The 18,443-nt window shown below is 46.2% G+C and overlaps 1 protein-coding gene across 4 annotated transcripts in view; it reads left to right on the forward strand.

Annotated features, from left to right (window-relative positions):
* The first annotated feature begins 3,266 nt into the window (after nt 1-3,266).
* The window catches only part of HIVEP1 (HIVEP zinc finger 1), a 143,408-nt gene continuing 128,231 nt past the window's right edge, over nt 3,267-18,443 (forward strand). For 2 of the 4 annotated variants that reach the window (XM_079934108.1, XM_079934111.1), the window contains exons 1-2: nt 7,542-9,919; nt 10,471-10,613. In XM_079934108.1, coding sequence (XP_079790234.1) covers nt 10,574-10,613 — 40 coding nt within the window. In that variant the 5' untranslated portion in view covers nt 7,542-9,919; nt 10,471-10,573. Of the gene's footprint in view, nt 3,457-7,541; nt 9,920-10,470; nt 10,614-18,443 lie in introns of those variants that run through there. The other 2 variants (XM_079934109.1, XM_079934110.1) reach the window with 2 other exon arrangements.

An 18,443-nucleotide genomic window follows, 5' to 3' on the forward strand; every position in this document is an offset into this window, starting at 1 on the left:
ATGTCAAATCAGTTGCCCGAGATTATGCATCCGGCACAGCTGGGATTCAATTCAGGCTGGCTGGCTTCCAAGTTCATGCTTTTAATCATAGGTTGCCTTTCTCCGCAAATGCTTAATACACGCTGCTCATTAGTAGTAAATCCTGGAACTGGTGACTTCTCTCCAGTGTAGTAGGGCTATTACTAACTAGTTGTTTTCTCCCCTCCATTCCTCACTAAGAATATGTTTTTTTCCACATTGTTAGGTCATGGATAAGGTTGTATTGTTTTCATTGTATGCTGTTGGCTCTTTCTAGCGTTCCCTAGTATGCACTTGTCAACATTGCTTATGAGGAATTCTTTTAGGAACCACAAGTATCACCTCTATCAATCACTTCTAGTACTTTTTCACCTCTTTAACAGATAGGACACCAAATAATACTCATTAAACTCTTCTACTAGTTGGCATTGAACTAGGTGCTTTTTTTTTTTTTTTTTTTTGCGGTATGCGGGCCTCTCACTGTTGTGGCCTCTCCCGTTGCGGAGCACAGGCTCTAGAGGCGCAGGCTCAGCGGCCATGGCTCACGGGCCCAGCCGCTCCGCAGCATGTGGGATCTTCCTGGACCGGGGCATGAACCCGTGTCCCCTGCATCGGCAGGCGGACCCCCAACCACTGCGCCACCAGGGAAGCCCAAACTAGGTGCTTTTAAATGAAGTTAGAGACTAAGTTCCTTGTAATAGCGTATCCTGTAAGGTTAATGGTATCAATATTGGCATTAATGTGGATTAAGTCATTGTTCTTAAACCTTGACATGGTTACATGTAAAGCCATTTTCTCTTCTTCCCCTCAAGCATCACACCATACCAACTTCCCCATTTTCACCACACAATCTACCAGGTTCTCAAAACTGTGTGAAACAGTGGACTTTTTTTTTTCATTCCCTTTTCGTCTTTGTTTCAGGGAGGTACAACGTTATAGAGTTATTGTAATGTTTTTCAGAAAATATAATCTTTAAGCTTTAGCATCTCAGTATCCTCTGGGTTCCAATCACAGCACTACCACTTACTAGCTCTATGGCTGCAGGCAGATTATTTAGCATTTCTAAGCCTCTCTTACTTCATCTGTGGTGTGGATTTATGGGGGGGAGTAAATGAGTTTATACAGGAAAGCGTGGCGAGTCATAAACTCTCAGTAACTGTCAATTACCACCACCACCATTACTGCTGTATTCCTCCTGCCGCTGATACAAATACTACTATAAGAACTTCTGCAGTGTAAATGCTATTTTCTATTACTGCCCATATAAATACTACTATTACTGCCCATACAAATGCTACTATTCCTGCCCATGCAAATGCTGCTATTACTATTTTTGCTGATACAGACACTACAGACAGTCCTGTACTGTATATTTTTTCACTATACAACGGTGCAAAAGCAAGATTCAATAAAAATCATACTTCTAAGTTTCTACTTTATTTTGATGTTTTCCCAGGCTAGCAATTCGCGTGACTATGATACTGGGCAGTGGCCCCAAACCACATCGCCCAGGCAGTCACACCATCCAGACGGTAAAGAACCAAACACATACAACTATTCAGGTTTTCACTTTCAGTACAGTATTCAGTAAATTACATGAGACATCCAACGTTTTATTTTAAAATAGGCTTTGGGTTAGGTCATTTTGCCCAACTGTCGGCTAATGTAAGTGTTCTGAGCACGTTTAAGGTAGGCTAGGCTAAGCTCTGATGTTCAGCAGGTTAGGTATATTAAATGCATTTTTGCCTTACGATATCTTCAACTTACGATGGGTTTACTGGGCGTAACAGTACTGTAAATCAAGGAAGATATGTGCTATCGCTATTTCTGCTGATACAAATACTACCATTACTACTACTGCCCATAAAAATACTATGACAGATCCTAAATCCATCAGTAACAATAATTTTCCTTAAAAAGATCCTTCTCAGTCCAGATGTCTCCAAATGACATGCAATATCATGTCTTAATGCCTTCTTAAGAATGCCCAAGAAGGCTTTTCTCAGCCCATTCTGTCTTCACAGGTCACTACCAGAGAACCCATTCCTGTTTGGCCGGGACTGTTTGGCCTCTCATCAGGGTATAGTTATTCACGGCCTCCCACTTCCTCTCAATAGTGCCCTGGTTTGCAGGCTGCATTTATATGGCCACCCTTCTTTTTTTTTCACATTTACTTTGACTTTCTGCTCTAGCCAGAAAAACCATCACACACAGTTTACTTGCTGTCTCACCTTCAAGCTATTTCCCTTACCTGGAATGCTATTCTCAGACTATTGCCAAATCACGAACTTTCTCTCCTTCAAAATCCTACTCAGAGCTCACCCTCAGGATGGAACTTTCTCTGATAATCCTGCCTTCCACCCAATCCAGAAAGCTCTCAGCAATCATGTAAGTAACTGTATAACTTTAATTGGCTCTGTTCATAAGTTGCTTCTTGTATCTTTTCCCCTCTAGGTATTTTTCCATGTGTTTATTCTGTCTCCATTAATTTGTAAACTCCCAGAGGGCAAGGTCTGAACACAGGTTGGTGTTGGCATAAAGTGGATGGACAGATAGGGCTGAGGGCTGAGTGTTAGACTGCATTATTTCTTGATTACTGATCTGTTAAAAAAAAAAAAAAGCATGCTTTGTTAGTGCTTTGTTTGTGATGGTCCTGAGCCTGCTAATCTAATGTAAAAATATATCCAGTTTCTGCTAGTGACCAGTTAAGGAAGATAAAATCAACAGTTACAAGCTTTCCATAAAGGGAGGGGAGGGTGCTGGGAGATTATGACCTGTAAGAATGGTATATAAAAGGCATGTTATTACAGAATTTCTTTTCTTCAGAGGTATCTTGTCTCTTCAGGGCTGCAGGTCTAAGAAGGGAAATAATATTTACTTTCAAAACTGAGATCTAAAAACCAAACAAAGCCTCAGAAATCGTACAGTACCACCTTGTTCTAAGTTTGTGCTGAGTGGAGGGAAAATGAATCTAACTGAGAAGGCCTCTTTTCTGTGTGTCTAACAGAAAATGCCACATGGTCCAGCGCTCCAGGATTACTAGATAGGCGGATTGTTCATTTCAGTCCAGGTAACAAAGGGAAGCGGGGCAAATGCTCCCTTCTCGCTGCGGGCTAAGAAGTGGGAATACTTTACCGTGACCACCTGCTTCCCTCTCTTCAAACCAGCACGTAAAGTGCCAAATATCTGTGTATCATTCTCGGCGCGGAGCCCACGGTATAAACCCAACGTAGGCGGTGCACCAGATAACATCAAAGCCCCAGGCAGGGGCCAGAAAAGGGGGGGCAAAAGCAGCCGAGGGAATGAAGCGCCTCCCCCTAGCATTTCCTCTCACGCCCACTTCCAACCTAGGAGGCTTTTGGTTTCTGCTTTTGTTGTTTTTAAAATTAAAAGTTAAACCCAGGAAGCTTTGGATCAGAGTTTGGCGTGGCAGTTCGGGTAAGTTTTCCCTCGGCTCTTTTGTCTGGCGTCTGGCTGGGGAAGAGCCCGGGCGTGGGGCACAGTTGGCAGAGAGTGCGGGGCAGGTTTTGTCGCCGGGTCGCCCCGAGGAGGAGGGGATTCGGCCGGTGGACGGGAAAGCCCAGCGCGCGCGGAGGGCGGAGGGCGGAGGGGAGGGACGGGCGGCGGCGTGACCCGGCCGACAGCTGGGAGGAACCTCCGGGATCTCCGCGTGGCGGAGGCGCTGCCGGGCCGCGCGCTGGGCGGAGGGCCGGGGCCGCGGGGCCGCGCCAGGGGGGAGCCCGAGCCGGGCGGGCCCGGCGGCCGCGTGGGAACCGGGGCAGGGGGCGCGCGGGCGGGGGCGCGGAGCCCCGTGGACGCGGCGGGATGGCGGGGTCCCCCGACGAAGCCCCGCGGAGGACTTGTGCTGGCGCCTAACTGCCCTGCGAGGAAAATGTGTGCGGAGCCTCTCTGTGACACTGCCCTCGCGTGAACCCCGCTCCCCAAGAGCGCTCTGGCTGCCGGGAGGGTGCAGCCAGAGAGGAAGGGGGCCCTAGGAGCCCCCTCTTTGTTTTTTTTTTCTTTTTCAGAGTAGGGTCACCTCCCCCAGTGTTCCAGAATTTTTGACAGTTCAAACTGCTGTTTACCATTCCCATTTATCTTGTGGTTAAAAAAAAAAAAAGCTTTTCCCCAAATTCCGTTTATAAGATACAATTTGAGAAATTGTATTCAATTTGCCACAAAATAATTAAAGCCGAAACTAGCTACTTTATAGTTTAGTTGGATTCCCCTGCATTCTGATAACTAGGAAGTTAGAATTGTAGGCAGAATTAGGAAAAGAAATTGCACTTGGAAAATTCGGAACTTGAAAATGGGAAAATGTTCGGTATTATATATATTTCCAAAAAAAGATTAATATTAATTTGATGCTCAAGATAGTTAAATTGTGAATAGTCTATTTAAGAAAAAAGTTCTTTAACAAACTGAAATGACAAAATTAATCTATTACAACTCCAAATTGCATGTTTAATTTGTTAGAGAGTTCACAGCAATGCCAAATCCCATATAAACCTTGTGTTCACACTATGTACTTGTTATGGTAACAACTATTGGGTTAAAAATGTATTCAGTTAGCATTTTTGACTTAGCAGGTGACACAGAGTAGAGTCAGTTATCATCAGCCTTACCTTAATCTTTATCGTCTGACAGATTAGGTGTACTTTCACATGTAAATGGATTTTTAAAAAATTATTTATTTATTTTTAACATCTTATTGGAGTATAATTGCTTTACAGTGTTGTGTTAGTTTCTGCTGTATAACAAAGTGAATCAGCTATACATATATCCCCATATCCCCTCCCTCTTGTGTCTCCCTCCCACCCTCCCTATCCCACCCCTCTAGGTGGTCACAAATCACCGAGCTGATCTCCCTGTGCTATGCGGCTGATTCCCACTATTTTTTTTTTAATTCAAGTTGTAAAGTTACATTTACATACGTTTTGTGATTGCAGTCCATTAAGTGTCATTTAATTCCATACCAGAGATGATTTTATCACATCGAAAATGAAAAAAATTGCATTATTTCATTGCAAGGTTGGAAGCATAGTGTGCTAAACATTATTTCAAATTTAGGCAGTTGTTGGCTGATCTTCGCTTTTATGACCAAATCTACTTTTTAATGGGCATATTCCCCCCTTTACGTGACACTATTTTTGGTTACAAGCTCGCCATTATTGAGTATTCCATTTTTAATCATTCGCATTCTGGTGCATTAAGCTTTTCTTAGCTCAAATGAGCTAGAGGTAGGATTTCCTCAGGGGAATTTTAGGGGTCAACCCTAGGAGGAAAAACCTAGATCTCTTTATGGAAGCCCCAGGGAACAAAACAATTCAAGTTTGCGCAGATGGCCAGCAGAGTGGGTGTACGGTCGTTCAGCATTTTTATTCCTTAAAAGGGGAAAGCACTTTGGTTTGTATATGAGAATTTTTTCTGCATCAAAATTGTTCTTTCACCTTATTCCTCTCAAGTTCAGCGTGGCTACTTAAACCAGTCATTTGTGCCTGCTTGTTTCGGTGTACATGTGGAATTTCTGAGCCCCAAACTTCTAACGTTCTTTATTTAGGTCTAACCCTGAAAACCTGCATCATTACCCTGGTGCAGCCCCTCCTGATTTCTTTTCCATAGATTTCCACTCCTTGCTTCCTCTGTTGCTTTCTAGCAGCCGGGGTCAAACTCTGGCTTATGGTAATTACTCCTTCTTCCCCCTTTGTCTCCTCCTTGCGACCCTGTGGCCAGGTCGCTGCCCAGGCCCGCAACCCCCTTTTCCTGACCCCAAAGAGCCCTCTCCTCCCTGCCCCAAGCTGTCAGGCGGACCGGCAAGGGTTAACTGCGCTCGCTGCTCCGGCTCTGGGAACCACCAGCGGGCATTGCAGTGGCCTCTGGAATAACCTTGGCTTTCCTCAATCTTTTAATAGAACATCCGCCACCAAAAAGTAGTTTCAGTTCAGGGTTAAAAATATGTCCCCTTCCACCCTTCAACTCAACACCCCGCCCCCCTCCCGTTTTTTTATAAAGTTGTTTTTCAAAGTTAATGAGTTTCAAGTTTCACAATGACTTTCCCCTTCCCTCCACGCGTTGCTGAGGAAACCCCCTTGGGGTCCCCCCGCACCCTGGCCCGCCCTTTTCCCTCTCCCCTCCCCCTTTCGGCCCGGGCGGGGGGCGGGGCTGGGAGACCCCATGACGTCACCGGGCCGGCCCACATCCTGCTTTAAAAAGTAAAGAGACGGTAAAGAGAAACTATCGCCCCGCCCGTCCCCGCCCCTCTTCCCGGACCAACCGCCCCCAACTGCGCGACCCGGCCAGGCCTTCCCTGGGCCGCGTGACCGGCGGGCCCGCCCCTCCGCCCACGCCGGGCGCCAGTCCCCGAACCGGCGCGACCCCGGGCTCCCGCCCCTCGCGTCCCTAACCCCGCCCCTTCCCCCCTCGGGCCGCACCGCCCCCTCCTTCCGTCCCCCCTCCCGTCCCTGCGGCGGCCGGGCGGGGCTGAGCCGCGGGCGGGCAGCGGGGGTAGGCGCGGTCCCGGGCCCGCCCCGCCAGGGAGACCCGGGACTCCGGGCTCCGAGCGAGCCCGGACCCGGGGCACCCACCCTACCCCTACCCCACGGCAGGGCTGGGCAAGCGGCGGCGCCAGTCCCGCTGGGCCTCCGCCCCCGGGGTGACCCCGCCCCTCCCCCCGCAAAGACCCCGCCTTGGTCCCCGCCGGGGGACGCCCCCTCCCCCGCCCCCGCGTCGCAGCCCACGGCCTCCCCGCCTCCCGCCCCCGGGGATCCCCTGCTGCCCCGCCTACCCGCGGGAAAGCCTCCGACCTTCGCCCTCCCTACCCCGCGCCACCCGGCCCGCGCTCCTCCCGTCACCCCTAAAGACTCTAAACGTGCCCTACTCTGCCCCGGGGAGAGGTAAAGCCCGCGCCTGCCCTCCTCGCCCCAGACCCCGGGGTCCCCCCGCCCCGCCTCCCGCGGTGCGCGCTCCCGGCCTCGCCGCCCGGCCCCCCGGACGCCCCCTCCCCGGCGGCGGCGATCATGCCGCGGCCCCGGGCGCCGGCGAGCGCTGCCGCCTCTCCCTCTCGGCGCTTGCGGCCCCCGCCCGCGCGCCCCGCGCTCGCCCCCCCGCCCCCCGGCCGGCTCCCCTGTTTAATATTTCAGCGCTGGGTGGTGAGAGTGCCAGTCGCTGGCCTTTAGTGTGGCTGCTGCTGGGGGCGGCGGCGGCGGCGGGGAGGGGGACGGAGCCGGGGGGACCGGGAGCAGCAGCCGGAGGAGGTTATGTTTGTGTTTGGGGTTGTCAAGTGAAGGAGGGATCCCAGGCGCCGCCGCCGCCGCGCGGGGGTCGAGGAGATTTCGAGCTGCGGCCGCCGCCATCAGCAGCGCAGCTCTAGGGCCGGCTGCAGCGGCAGCGGCCCCGCCGGGCGTCCTGGCAGCAGGTTCGGCGCGGGCTCCGCGGCGGGGGCGCTGCAGCTGGGAGGGCGGCGGGGGACCGGCGTAGTGGGGTGGGGGGCAGGACCACATCCCTCTCCGCGGGCGGGGGGCGTGCGGGCGCGCGTGTGTGTGCGTGTGTGTGCAACCGCAGACCTTGCAGAGGGGATGGCTGCGTGCGGGAGACACTTGCCACTTCTGGGCTCCCTCGCCGCGCGCAAGCGGCCCGAGCTGCGGTCCTGCGAGCCGAGCAGGTACGGAGGGACCCAGCCTCCCCGCCCGCGTTCCAGCCGCAGACGCATTCTGCAAGACGGTGGGGGGTGAGGGAGGCCAGGCCTCGGCTTCCCAACCTCCCGGCTTTGTGGCTTGCTTTTCCTTTCGTTCTTTGCTCTAAGTGCCTGTTTACTCCCAGCCACCTGGGTAGTTTCTTTCCGGGTTGGGAGTACGCGCCTGCAGCAGTTGGGAAGAGGGCGGTGGGTTTGGGCGCGGGTCGGCTCCGGCTCGCCTTGGGGTCGGGCTGGCGAAGGAGTTGCTGCTGGAGAGGGGAGGGGGCGGCGGCGGAGCTGGCGGCGAGGAGGAGTCTCAGGGCTGCCGCGCTCGCCTCGCCTCGCCTCGCCTTGCCTCGCCTCGCCTCGCTTCGCCTCGTCCTCCTCCTCCTGCTCTCCGCATTCACTCTGGGCTCCTTCCTGAGCTGGCACTTCCATTCCCCCCTCCTCCTGGCATGCGAAGCGCTTTGTTCAGTGCAGCGTTGCGGAGGGGTTTTCCCAGGCTCCGCCCTCCACATTCATTCATGTTTTTTCTCGTTGCAACTAACTGTCTTTACGCTTTTTGATCGTGTCATGTTTTTGCTCCATGTAGTATTTATTTCTTTCCGTAAAGGAACGGTTCATCACTCGTCTTCATCGCTACAGTGCTGCTGTCGTTGGAAAGACTCACTCCCCCCCTACAAGGATTTAAAAATGGGATGGACAGCTAGGGACAGTGGGTAGGCAGAGAACAGGGTAGCGGAAAGCTGTTACTGATTGGGAATTTGCATATTTTCTGTGCAGGCTCCGGATCTTGTGGTGTCACGTGATTGAATTACAGTCGGAGTTGTCGCTTTAAAAACTTCTAAATATCGTGACCTTTTAAAAGCGTTAAGTTGGGAGTTAAGCCTTCATACAGTTTATTTGGCCCTGACGTCTCTACATTCTCTCTTGAATCGGAAGCTCCGTCAGTTGGATGGTGGATGTTTTTCGTGCAGGGAGTTGGGGAACTATATCTTTTATAGACCATTTAGCACAGTGCTAGATGAAGTACACGGTATTGAACCTTCATATTTCATATTCTTTACCATGCAGTTAAAAAATTGCAAATATTTTTTATGCAGTGCCCACATGCAGCCTTATCGGGGTTAAAATACTAAAGTTAATCATAGCCTTCTTTCCTTCTGCTTCTTCTCTGCTGTATTGAAACCATAAATTTCTAAAACCTTATACTGGTTATTAGATACAGCCCTATGGTCCCATATAGGCATTCTTAAAGAGGATTAATATTTGATATTTCCGTGTGCCAGGCAGTGAGCAAAGCACCTGAATTGTTTAGTTCTTACAACCCAATGAGGTGGATACCATATCCTAGTTTTACAGTTGGGAAATCTGATCTTCAGAGAGGTTAAGTACCTTGAACAAAGCCACACAGTAAGCCTTGAACCCAGTGTGATTTGACACCGAAATATATAGTCATGACTTGTTGTGCTATACAGCCTCTTGAACAAAACCCCCAGAGCAGGTACTATTTCCAGCCAGGAAATAAGCGTTGAGAGTACCTGAGTCAGGTGGTGCCACATTTCTTATTTGTTGGCCGTGGGCAGGTTCCTTAACCTCTTCCTGTCTTAATTTTCTTATCTTTAAAATGGATAAATGATAGCTACCTAAGCAGTTATCATTAGGATTAAATTAGGTAATGTGTAGGAAGTACACAGGCACACAGTAGGTGCTTTTGTTTTTTTCTGTAGTACTGGATGTTTTAAAAGTATTAAACAAAGCATTGCTATTCCATTCTTGTGTCTTTGCTTAGTGATTAAACATAATTTCATGTTTAACATCATCATCATGGGCTTTGCTTATCAGCCTTATTGCAGGAAGTTAAAACTAAGATTTTATAGCTCAGGGGTCCTTGAGGATCTCATGGGGGAAAGAGATGGTTAAGTTTTGGATTCTTACTGTTTTGACACATTGTATTTCAAATCGCTGTTTTTAAAATGTGTATGTCAGGACAGGGTTATGCTGCAGTAACAAATAACTCCTAAACCTCAGTGCTTAAAACAACAAAGATCTCCTTTATGTTTCTGCTCCATGATCACGTTGGGTTGGCGGGAGCTCAGCTCTGTGTTGTCAGACTCGCTGTCTAGAACAGTGCCTGTCTCATGGCAGAGGAAGAAGAGCACTGGGGGATCTGGCTTTGATAACTAAATGCTCCACCCTGGAAGCGATGCCTGTTTCTTCCACTCACAGGTAATTAGCCAGAACTGGTCACGCATTCTAGCTAAACACCGGAAGGGAGAAAGAACAGTCCTAAAGGAGCCTAGAAGAGAGAACTGGAATAATGGGGGAACAGCCTCAATAGCAACCACATGTATTAATTGAATTAACTCAGTAAGACAAAATGAATGAGACATGGTCCATGCACTAAAGAATTTATAAACGGGCAGACTTGTACTATATACAGCAAAACCCTCTTATAGCCTGATGTACTTTAATTGTACCTGGAAATGTTGCTTTAAAACACAATTCACTGAATTTTTTCACTCTTTTTTGTTAAAGGTACAGTGATTTTTTTCCCCTGTGTTTTTCACGGGAAAGCCCAGATAGTGGCAAAATGATGTGTCCTACATCGAATTAAAAGTTAGTAGGTAACCTTCTGCAGTGGCCTTCAGCTTGATTAGATTAGTTGAGATTTTGTTGAGTTTAGACTAGTGCAGTATTCAGCCATAACTTTTGAAGTGTCTTTTTCCTTTGAAGGTAGTAAAAGGTAGTGAAATGTGACGTTTTTTTTTCTTTTTCAGCACATGGATTAATTGATGGACATTGGGTTTATGGAGCTGCCTTTCTGTGACCTGCTCTTCCTACAGTTTCTAAGAAGAAAAAGGGGCCCCTGAATCAAAGAAGATGCCTCGAACTAAACAGATTCATCCCAGAAACCTAAGAGGTAGGGCTCTGCATTAGATAGAAGTAAGGTTTACAGTCAATCTTTAATCAAGTATCTCATTGGTGGCAGGAATGGCAGCTTGTTAGATGGTGACCCTGCTCCATGGTCCGGCGGCTCCAGGACCCCTGTTCTGTTTCTCTGGTTCACTTCCTCTTGCCCTGCACAATTTCTGTCTCTCAGGAGATGCTTTGTAAATATTTGTTGAACGAATTAATTGAATCTGACAAAACTACAGTGCCTTCCCAAGCATTAGTGTGGGTATTAAAGTCTGAGATTCACTGTCTCTTAACAGGCACCTTGTTTGGAATGAGGAATCTGAAATAAATGGTTGGATATTCTTTGCCAACTGGATCACCATGAATTAGTTTTTTCCACCCCTCCCCCATACTTCTTTTGAGATTTATTTTTGTACCAGTCTATACATTAGATTAACAAGAAGTGAAGACAGTTGTAGTCGACGTTAACTCAGACCACTGTTTGCAGGACTACTCAGGAAGTAGGTATACTGATTTATTTTCCATAGGGAAGCAATTGGTCAAAAATGTGTATGTATATGATATACATTTCATATAAAACAAAAAAAATCAGCATTTCCTCTTAAATGTGAAGAGATATTTTAATATTAGGAAAGTCAGCTTTTTTTAGCTTATTGTTTTAAAAGATTTGTATTATTCTAATGTACCTTATCCACTGGGAACGGTAATTATCTTTTATATTTAACTTAGTAGGTAAAAGTGTGTAGCAGTGTTAAGCAAAGAACTGTTAAAGCAAATAATTCCAAACTGAGTAAAGTATCTTATGAAATATTTACAATTACAGAAAAAATACTCTCAAGCACACGCAAGGTAAGAAATGACTTAAAAATCAGACAAATTTAATTGAAAATGTTCCTTGGTGAAATAATTTGGCCAGTCCCTGTAAGGCGGTAAGTGAAAATGTGGCCAATTACGTGGCCTACTTGAATCTGCAAACAGTGCTCATTTCCTACCTAAGCGTACTAGAACTCTCTGCTAGCACAGGTGGATACCTCAGCCTGAGTTCAAATTGATGATTTTAGTACCAGTGTTCAATGAGATGAGGATTTAGATGGAGTGTGTTAAGTGTCGTATGTCGAAGTCTGATTTTCAGGGTCACATAGAAAATGTTGGAAACTGACTGTATTTGCCTGTCTCTTTTACTAAAATCTGAGCCCCCGAAGTCGGACTTTCTCTCATATACTTCTGTAGGTAATGGCTCCATGCTCACAGCCAGCTGAGGCGGGCGTTTGGAGTCCTGGGCTCAGCTTTTATAATTCATCTGTCCAGAGAGGGTACCCTGTTCCGATGGATCTGCACGCTCTAAGGCAGCCTTGGGGCTGGCAGGGGCCCTAGCCCAGCACAACCCCTGGCAGCTAATTAGGAGCCCAGATACTCACTGAAAGAATGAATGCCTGATTGATCTGAAAGTATCGTTCATTAGGTCATAAACATTAAATGTTTTTCATATTTAAAATATATCCTTTATTATATTCTAGATAACATGGCTATCCAGAGAAATGCAGAGTTTTAGGCCATAGACTTTTCCTTTCTGTATCAAATAAATGTACAACTCAGCAGGCACTTGTTTTTTGTTTTTGTGAATTTATTTATTTATATTTATTTTTGGCTGCGTTGGGCCTTCGTTGCTGTGCGTGGGGTTTCTCTAGTTGCAGAGGGCAGGGGCTACTCTTCGTTGCGGTGCGCGGGCTTCTCATTGCGGTAGCTTCTCTTGTTCCGGAGCATGGGCTCTAGGCACGCGGGCTTCAGCAGTTGCGGCACGTGGGCTCAGTAGTTGTGTCTCATGGGCTCTAGAGCGCAGGCTTAGTAGTTGTGGCGCACAGGCTTAGCTGCTGCGCGGCATGTGGGATCTTCCCAGACCAGGGCTCGAACCCGTGTCCCCTGCATTGGCAGGTGGATTCCCAGTCACCGTGCCACCAGGGAAGTCCAGCAGGTATTTGTTGAACACCCTCCTGTGCTGCCATTCCAGGTGGCAGGGATGAAATGATAATCAGACATGGACGCTGCAAAGAGAAGGTAGTGAGGGAAGAGCAGACGTTTAGAGATGACACTGGAGTTTGGGGATCATGTTACATTCCAATTTTGCAGGGGCTGGTTTGGAGAGGGGCAGGGTGGGAAGGAAAGATAACATCTGAACTGGGTTCTTAAGGCTGACAGATTACCTAGGAAGCTGACAAGACAGGATGAGTGCATTTCATCTTGGGGTGGGAGCTTGTGAAGCAACTTGGGGAATCCAAGCTCCTCTAAGTTACCATCCATGACCAGAGCATGAGAAGCTCTACTCAGAGGGGAGACGAGGGAGGGAGGGAGGAGATTGGAGTGGGAGAATTGGGAGGAGTCAGATTATAAAGATCACGAAGTCTGGGTCTAAATTTAGTATGCAAAGTGAAAAATTTTAGCAGGAAAACTTGCTTGTTTTCTGAAATTAAGATGTTTTGAAAGTTTTCGAAGAGAACTTGTGATAACTTGGGTTCTGGCCCATTGGTGAGAGTCTAAAAAGTTGCTTGACTAAGGCAGTTATGAACTCTCAGCCACTAAAGAAAGGATCAAAGTAGATTAGCGCAAGATGACAAAAGCAACTTTGCTAAAGCCGTGTGGGCGGATGGGCAGATTCGGCAGGCACGGGGGAGGGGGGACTTCATGGAAGGGGTGGTGTCTGAGCCAGTTAGCTCACTCAGCTGAGAAGGGTGAGGGCCAAGCTGTTCCCATTGGGAAAACCCAAGTAAGCAAAGGACAAAGGCAAGAACACCTTTACAGTTTCCTCTTTCCTTCTAAAAATGTATGAGGACTCTATCCCTAGGCGCAATTTGGGGGTTAAAGTAAGCAGGGAAACAACAGGTACTAAAATGAATTTTTTACCATTTACTGTTGTCCCTTGAACGGCAAGTTTTGAACTTCACAGGTCCATGTATATGTGGATGTTTCTCAACCACAGGTTGGGTGAATCCTCAGAAGCTCAACCCCTGGATACGGAGGGCCAACTGCCTTTATTTAAGGGACTTGGGCGTCCATGGATATTGGTACCCGTGGGGGTCCAGAACCAACACCCCGTGGATACCGAGGGACGACTGTATTTTGTATCTCAGTTGTGTGATACAGTTGGAGTATCATGTTTGCTTGGCTTTACCTGTGACCCACTGCTTTGTCTTGTAGAAGAGCTATCTCATAAAGTTAGCCCTGCCGTGGGGAGAGACGCAGTCAGAAGACCAGCTCCTCGCTGCTACTCTGTGTGCTGTCATCTTAGGGGTTTCCATTGAACACGTTGCCTCTATTTAGTCTTCCTTAGAAAAGAGCCTGTGAAGAATTTGTCTTGTGCTTGGTCATCAAGTCAATAATTAAAGCTTTATCCTTAAATCTGAAATCATATGTTTATTATGCTTCCATGGCATGTGGAAGGATTGGGGGAACATATGTATACACGCACGTGTGTGTGTGCGTGTGTGTATTCACGTGTTAAAGTATTATACAAGTGTAGAATACATGCAGGGCTCTATCCTGGAGGAGCACACGGAGTTAGTACGGGTTTAAATTAGGCACGCAGGTGTGCTCCCATAGGAGGCGGAGTTTACACCTCTGATGCTAGAGGTTCTTTAGTGGAAAAGCATGAGAGGAACTGGTATGTTAAGGGCAGGACATGAATTTGGGGCATAACTGAGTCAGAGTTAGAGCCGATGGGTGACTTGTACAGTTCGTGAGAGTGAGGTTTGCCGAGTTCTGGTCTCTTCACCCTTGGCCACATAAACCACCTTTGCCTTTGGTGCCCGCTTGCACACTGTGGGTGGGTAGCGTCTAACAGCGACATTTCCTTCGTGAGGTTGAATAGGCATTTCTGAAGGTTCCCTGGAGAGGGGCTCTTGGCCACCGTGTGGCAAACTCCAGGCCCAGCTCCACGTGTGGTCTATATGAGCGTGCAGCAGGGTGGCGCCTTCCTCCCCAGCAGTCATTCCCTACCCGTCGCCTCCTTCCCAGGTCTTCGCAGGGACTCTTGGGTAACGTGGAATGGAGGAACTGGGGACTTGCAGGGCCTCCATCTGTCATTTTAAGATAAAGGGCTGTTTTTGTGCCTTGCCATTCGTCACTGTGAAAGTTTCAAAGCTTTGGAAAAAAAAAATGGGTGTCACCTATTTTGGGTTGTATTTGGGCCTAGGGTTTCAGAGAGTCATCGGCCTTAGGATTGGAAATCAGTGTGGAAAATACTAAGTATTAACCTTTGCAAAATGTATTTTGAGAATTTGGTGTGGCTGTTTTTCATTTTTATTGGTTGAGTGCATTTGGCTCTGAACACATTGTGAAAGACGAGAGCTCTTTTCCCCTCTGAGAGCCAGCTTTATTATAATGTGAGAAGTAACACTTGGGAGGCTGATCAGAGCGTAGCTGAGATCCACAGGTGGGGTCTGTGGATGCCCATCGCCTTAGAAGATAAGGTCCAAAGCCGTGAGTTTAGCTGGGACACACTTGCCTCGCTCTGGCCTTCTTGTTCTCCTGTGTATCTGTTGGATAGTCATTTGCCATTTCAGGAGCTCGGCGTGCAAACCCAGCATTTTTGTGTTGCTCTTCTTTCTGGAAAGTATCTCTTCCCCCTCCTCACTTCTACTCTGTTTTCTTACTCTGTGTGGGAGGTGTGTCTGCCAAAGAAGATTTCACCACTTCTTTGACTTTTTTCCCCTTTCCTCCTCTCTTCTCCCCCTGTACTCTGCCCCCCACTGCCCCCGTATACAGTGGGCTTCTGTTGCTTGTGTCTACAGGTGCCTTATTATACTTTGTAATTGCATCATGATTATTCTACAGATCTGTCATCTTAGCTGGATATAAATTATGTCAAAAGAGACTGTTTTAGTCTTCTATCTGTGCTCAACAAAATAACATTCGTGTTAGCTTTTTAGCCAACTAGAGGGTTAAAGATGATTTGTACTCATGAAATTTGCTTACGTTTTTGAACTTTAAGTAGCAAATGCTTCTTACGATATTTGGTGACCTCTGATTAAGTAACCTGTTCTAATATAAAGATTGAATCGCCTTAAACAGGTAAACCAAGTAGTTATTATTAACTTTTGTTTTATGTGAGGTTTTGCCGTTTGGATTCCTAGAGTTTATCCCTTTGGTACATTTAGTTAATATAATGGTAAAGAGTTGGGCTTTAAGCTGTCACGGACAGCTTAAAGCCGTGTGGCCTTGGGCAAGCTGGGAGTGTTGGTTTCCTCCTCGTAAAATAGAGACAGTGTGTGAAGGTTATGGCAAGTGTAGGCAGTTGGGACAATGCCTGACACTGGATAGACACTCAGTCCAGAGACCTGTTTGTTACTTTTGGTAAAAAACTGGTTTATGTCCAACTCTTGAGTTACACGTTCTTTGCAAACAGAGGACACGAGGAATCCCTATGTGGAGCCTCTAACTGCATTTTGATAACTGCATAAAGGAAGCTGCCTCTGTGCTCAGCACTGTTTACTGATGTGCCGCCTCCTGGTCCTGACTCCTCAAGGCTTGGGATTTGGGAGAGAGAGGTCAGTGCGGACAGTCATCTGGGGAGGGAAGTTCTTAGCCAGTGCGCTGCCGCTCAACTCTTTCAAACCTTGCCTCATATTTTGACAGTGTTGAATGAAGTAAAACATGTTATTTGTTCTGTCTGCATGGAGTTCTCAGGAAACTGATTGTGAGGTCTTCTATTCTATTATAATTGAACTGTTGTTAAAAATGTTGACATCACTGTCACGTGGGATAGAAGTGACGTGCTCTGGTCATCGCTATATGGTACCGTCTCTCCATCCCCTGGCCCCCTCCTGTGTGAGACCGCAGGAACCCAGCTGGGATTTCGGAAGTAATCTCATTAATGCGAATATTTTCATTTGCTCTCAGTGTATGAACCTACTCCAGTGATTGTTTTGTAAAATCTTACTGTGAATATAATTTTATGTTTTCTTGTTATGTGGGGATTATCTTGTTGAGCTTATCTGTAGAATAGGTTTAATTTTGATGATCTTCAGATGGAATTCCAGCTGCTTATGCATTGCTTTTCACATTTGAATGTTAGGTTAGCACAGCCTTAAGATTTGAGAAGTTAGAAATTTTGTTGGGAGAACCACCCCATGTCTTACAAAAAAAAAATGCTATATATGACTGTAGCTAGAAATAAAGTAAGTAATAAATTAAAATATAGTTTTGATGACAAAGGTGAAAAAGCAGTTGCAGTTATTAGGAACTATTGTATAAGTAGATGATATTATTTATTAGGAACTATTGTATAAGTAGATGATATTATTTATTTTGACGAGGATAAAAATAGAAGAATAGACTTAATATAGCAAGCCTCCGTTGTTTTTTTTTTTATTCCAGATAATTATTTTTTGGCTCCTGTTGAGAGCTTATCTGATGCTTTTTGAATGCTTATTAACATTAACCAAATGCTTTTTTCTTTTCAAAAGCAAATACAAGATGTAATAATATGATTAATCAGAGTAATGACTTTATTTTAGAACATCTTTGCAGAAAATATGTTCTGATGAGGTATAATTTTGTCTTACCATAGACTGGAAAAAGACATACTATGCATAACCCCCCCCCCCCCCCCCCGGTCACATACACAGGTGTTAAAGCTGCACATTTTAGAACGCGGTGTAACGTGAGTAAGTCTGGGCTAAAGTTGACTCTTGTGTTATCTGAAAAAATATTTTATGAATAAATTAAGTGCCTTATTTTTTCATTTATGTATTGAATTCTTTTAAAACAGTTAAACTATTTTTGCATATTAATAATGTGCTATTAACAATGTGCGAATTACAAATGATGCAAAGCTGTTCTTATAAAGCACTGGATGTTTGTAATACTGTTAGCCGTCTATAGCACAAAAACTTACCACCAGTTAGGGTCCTTTCTTCTCAGTACTCAAATCTTTATGTTAGAGGGAAGTTCTTTTTGACCATTAGGCTTAAAGCTTATAGTTGGTGCAGTATTGCGTTAACTTTGACCTTTTTTTAAAATAACTTTAAAATGAAGACTTTTCAGAAGGTTCTTAGACATTTTCTATAATGGATTTTGTTCTAGAAAATACCCTGAGGCTGTGCTGCCATGCAAAAGTATTCAGAAAATATATGGTGATCACAAAACAGCTGGCTACTGTGAGTGGCTGCTCACAAAGTGTGAGGTGGAACCATAGTAGTTTAAGAGTTAGAGCCGCTTAATTGATACAAAGCTTGATTTTTATTGTACTCAGGTGTTCATGTGTGTATATTATTTGTGTGTGCTTATATGATTAGAATATGAATTTGCTCAAACATATTTACAGGTTTGTATTTTGAAGTGTGCTTATTTGTATATGCTTATCTTCCAACTCTTTCAGATTCTCCAGTGAAGAAAAAGGTACAGTCAGCATGTAGCCGCTTAATGTTACAGTATCCAAATAGAAGTTGATTAAACATATTGCTACAATGGGGCAGTGTTTGATAGTTTAAAAATCAAAAAAAATGAACTGAGCTGCTACACAGGGACCTGGAAGGTGGTTTAACAGTGCCAAGGAGTTATCTCTCCAGTTGCTAGTCTCTCATACGCTTCTCCAAGAGAATTATCCAAGTTTTACAGCTGGGAAGGACGGACCTTTGAGGTATTTCGTTCATCTTCCTCATTTGACAGATCGGAAAGTTGGGCAGAGACATTTAGGGGAATTGATCTTGAGCAGCTCATTTGTGTCTTGTTCAAGATGATGTTTGTGGAATGGTCTTTAAAATCTTTTCTTATCATATTGCTTCCCACAGTTACAGTTTGTTGTGGGCCGGTAGCAAGAGGGAGGTTGTGCCATGTCACT

The sequence above is a fragment of the Stenella coeruleoalba genome, assembly GCF_951394435.1.
Source record: "Stenella coeruleoalba genome assembly, chromosome: 10".
In the NCBI taxonomy this organism is placed as follows: Eukaryota; Metazoa; Chordata; class Mammalia; order Artiodactyla; family Delphinidae; genus Stenella; species Stenella coeruleoalba.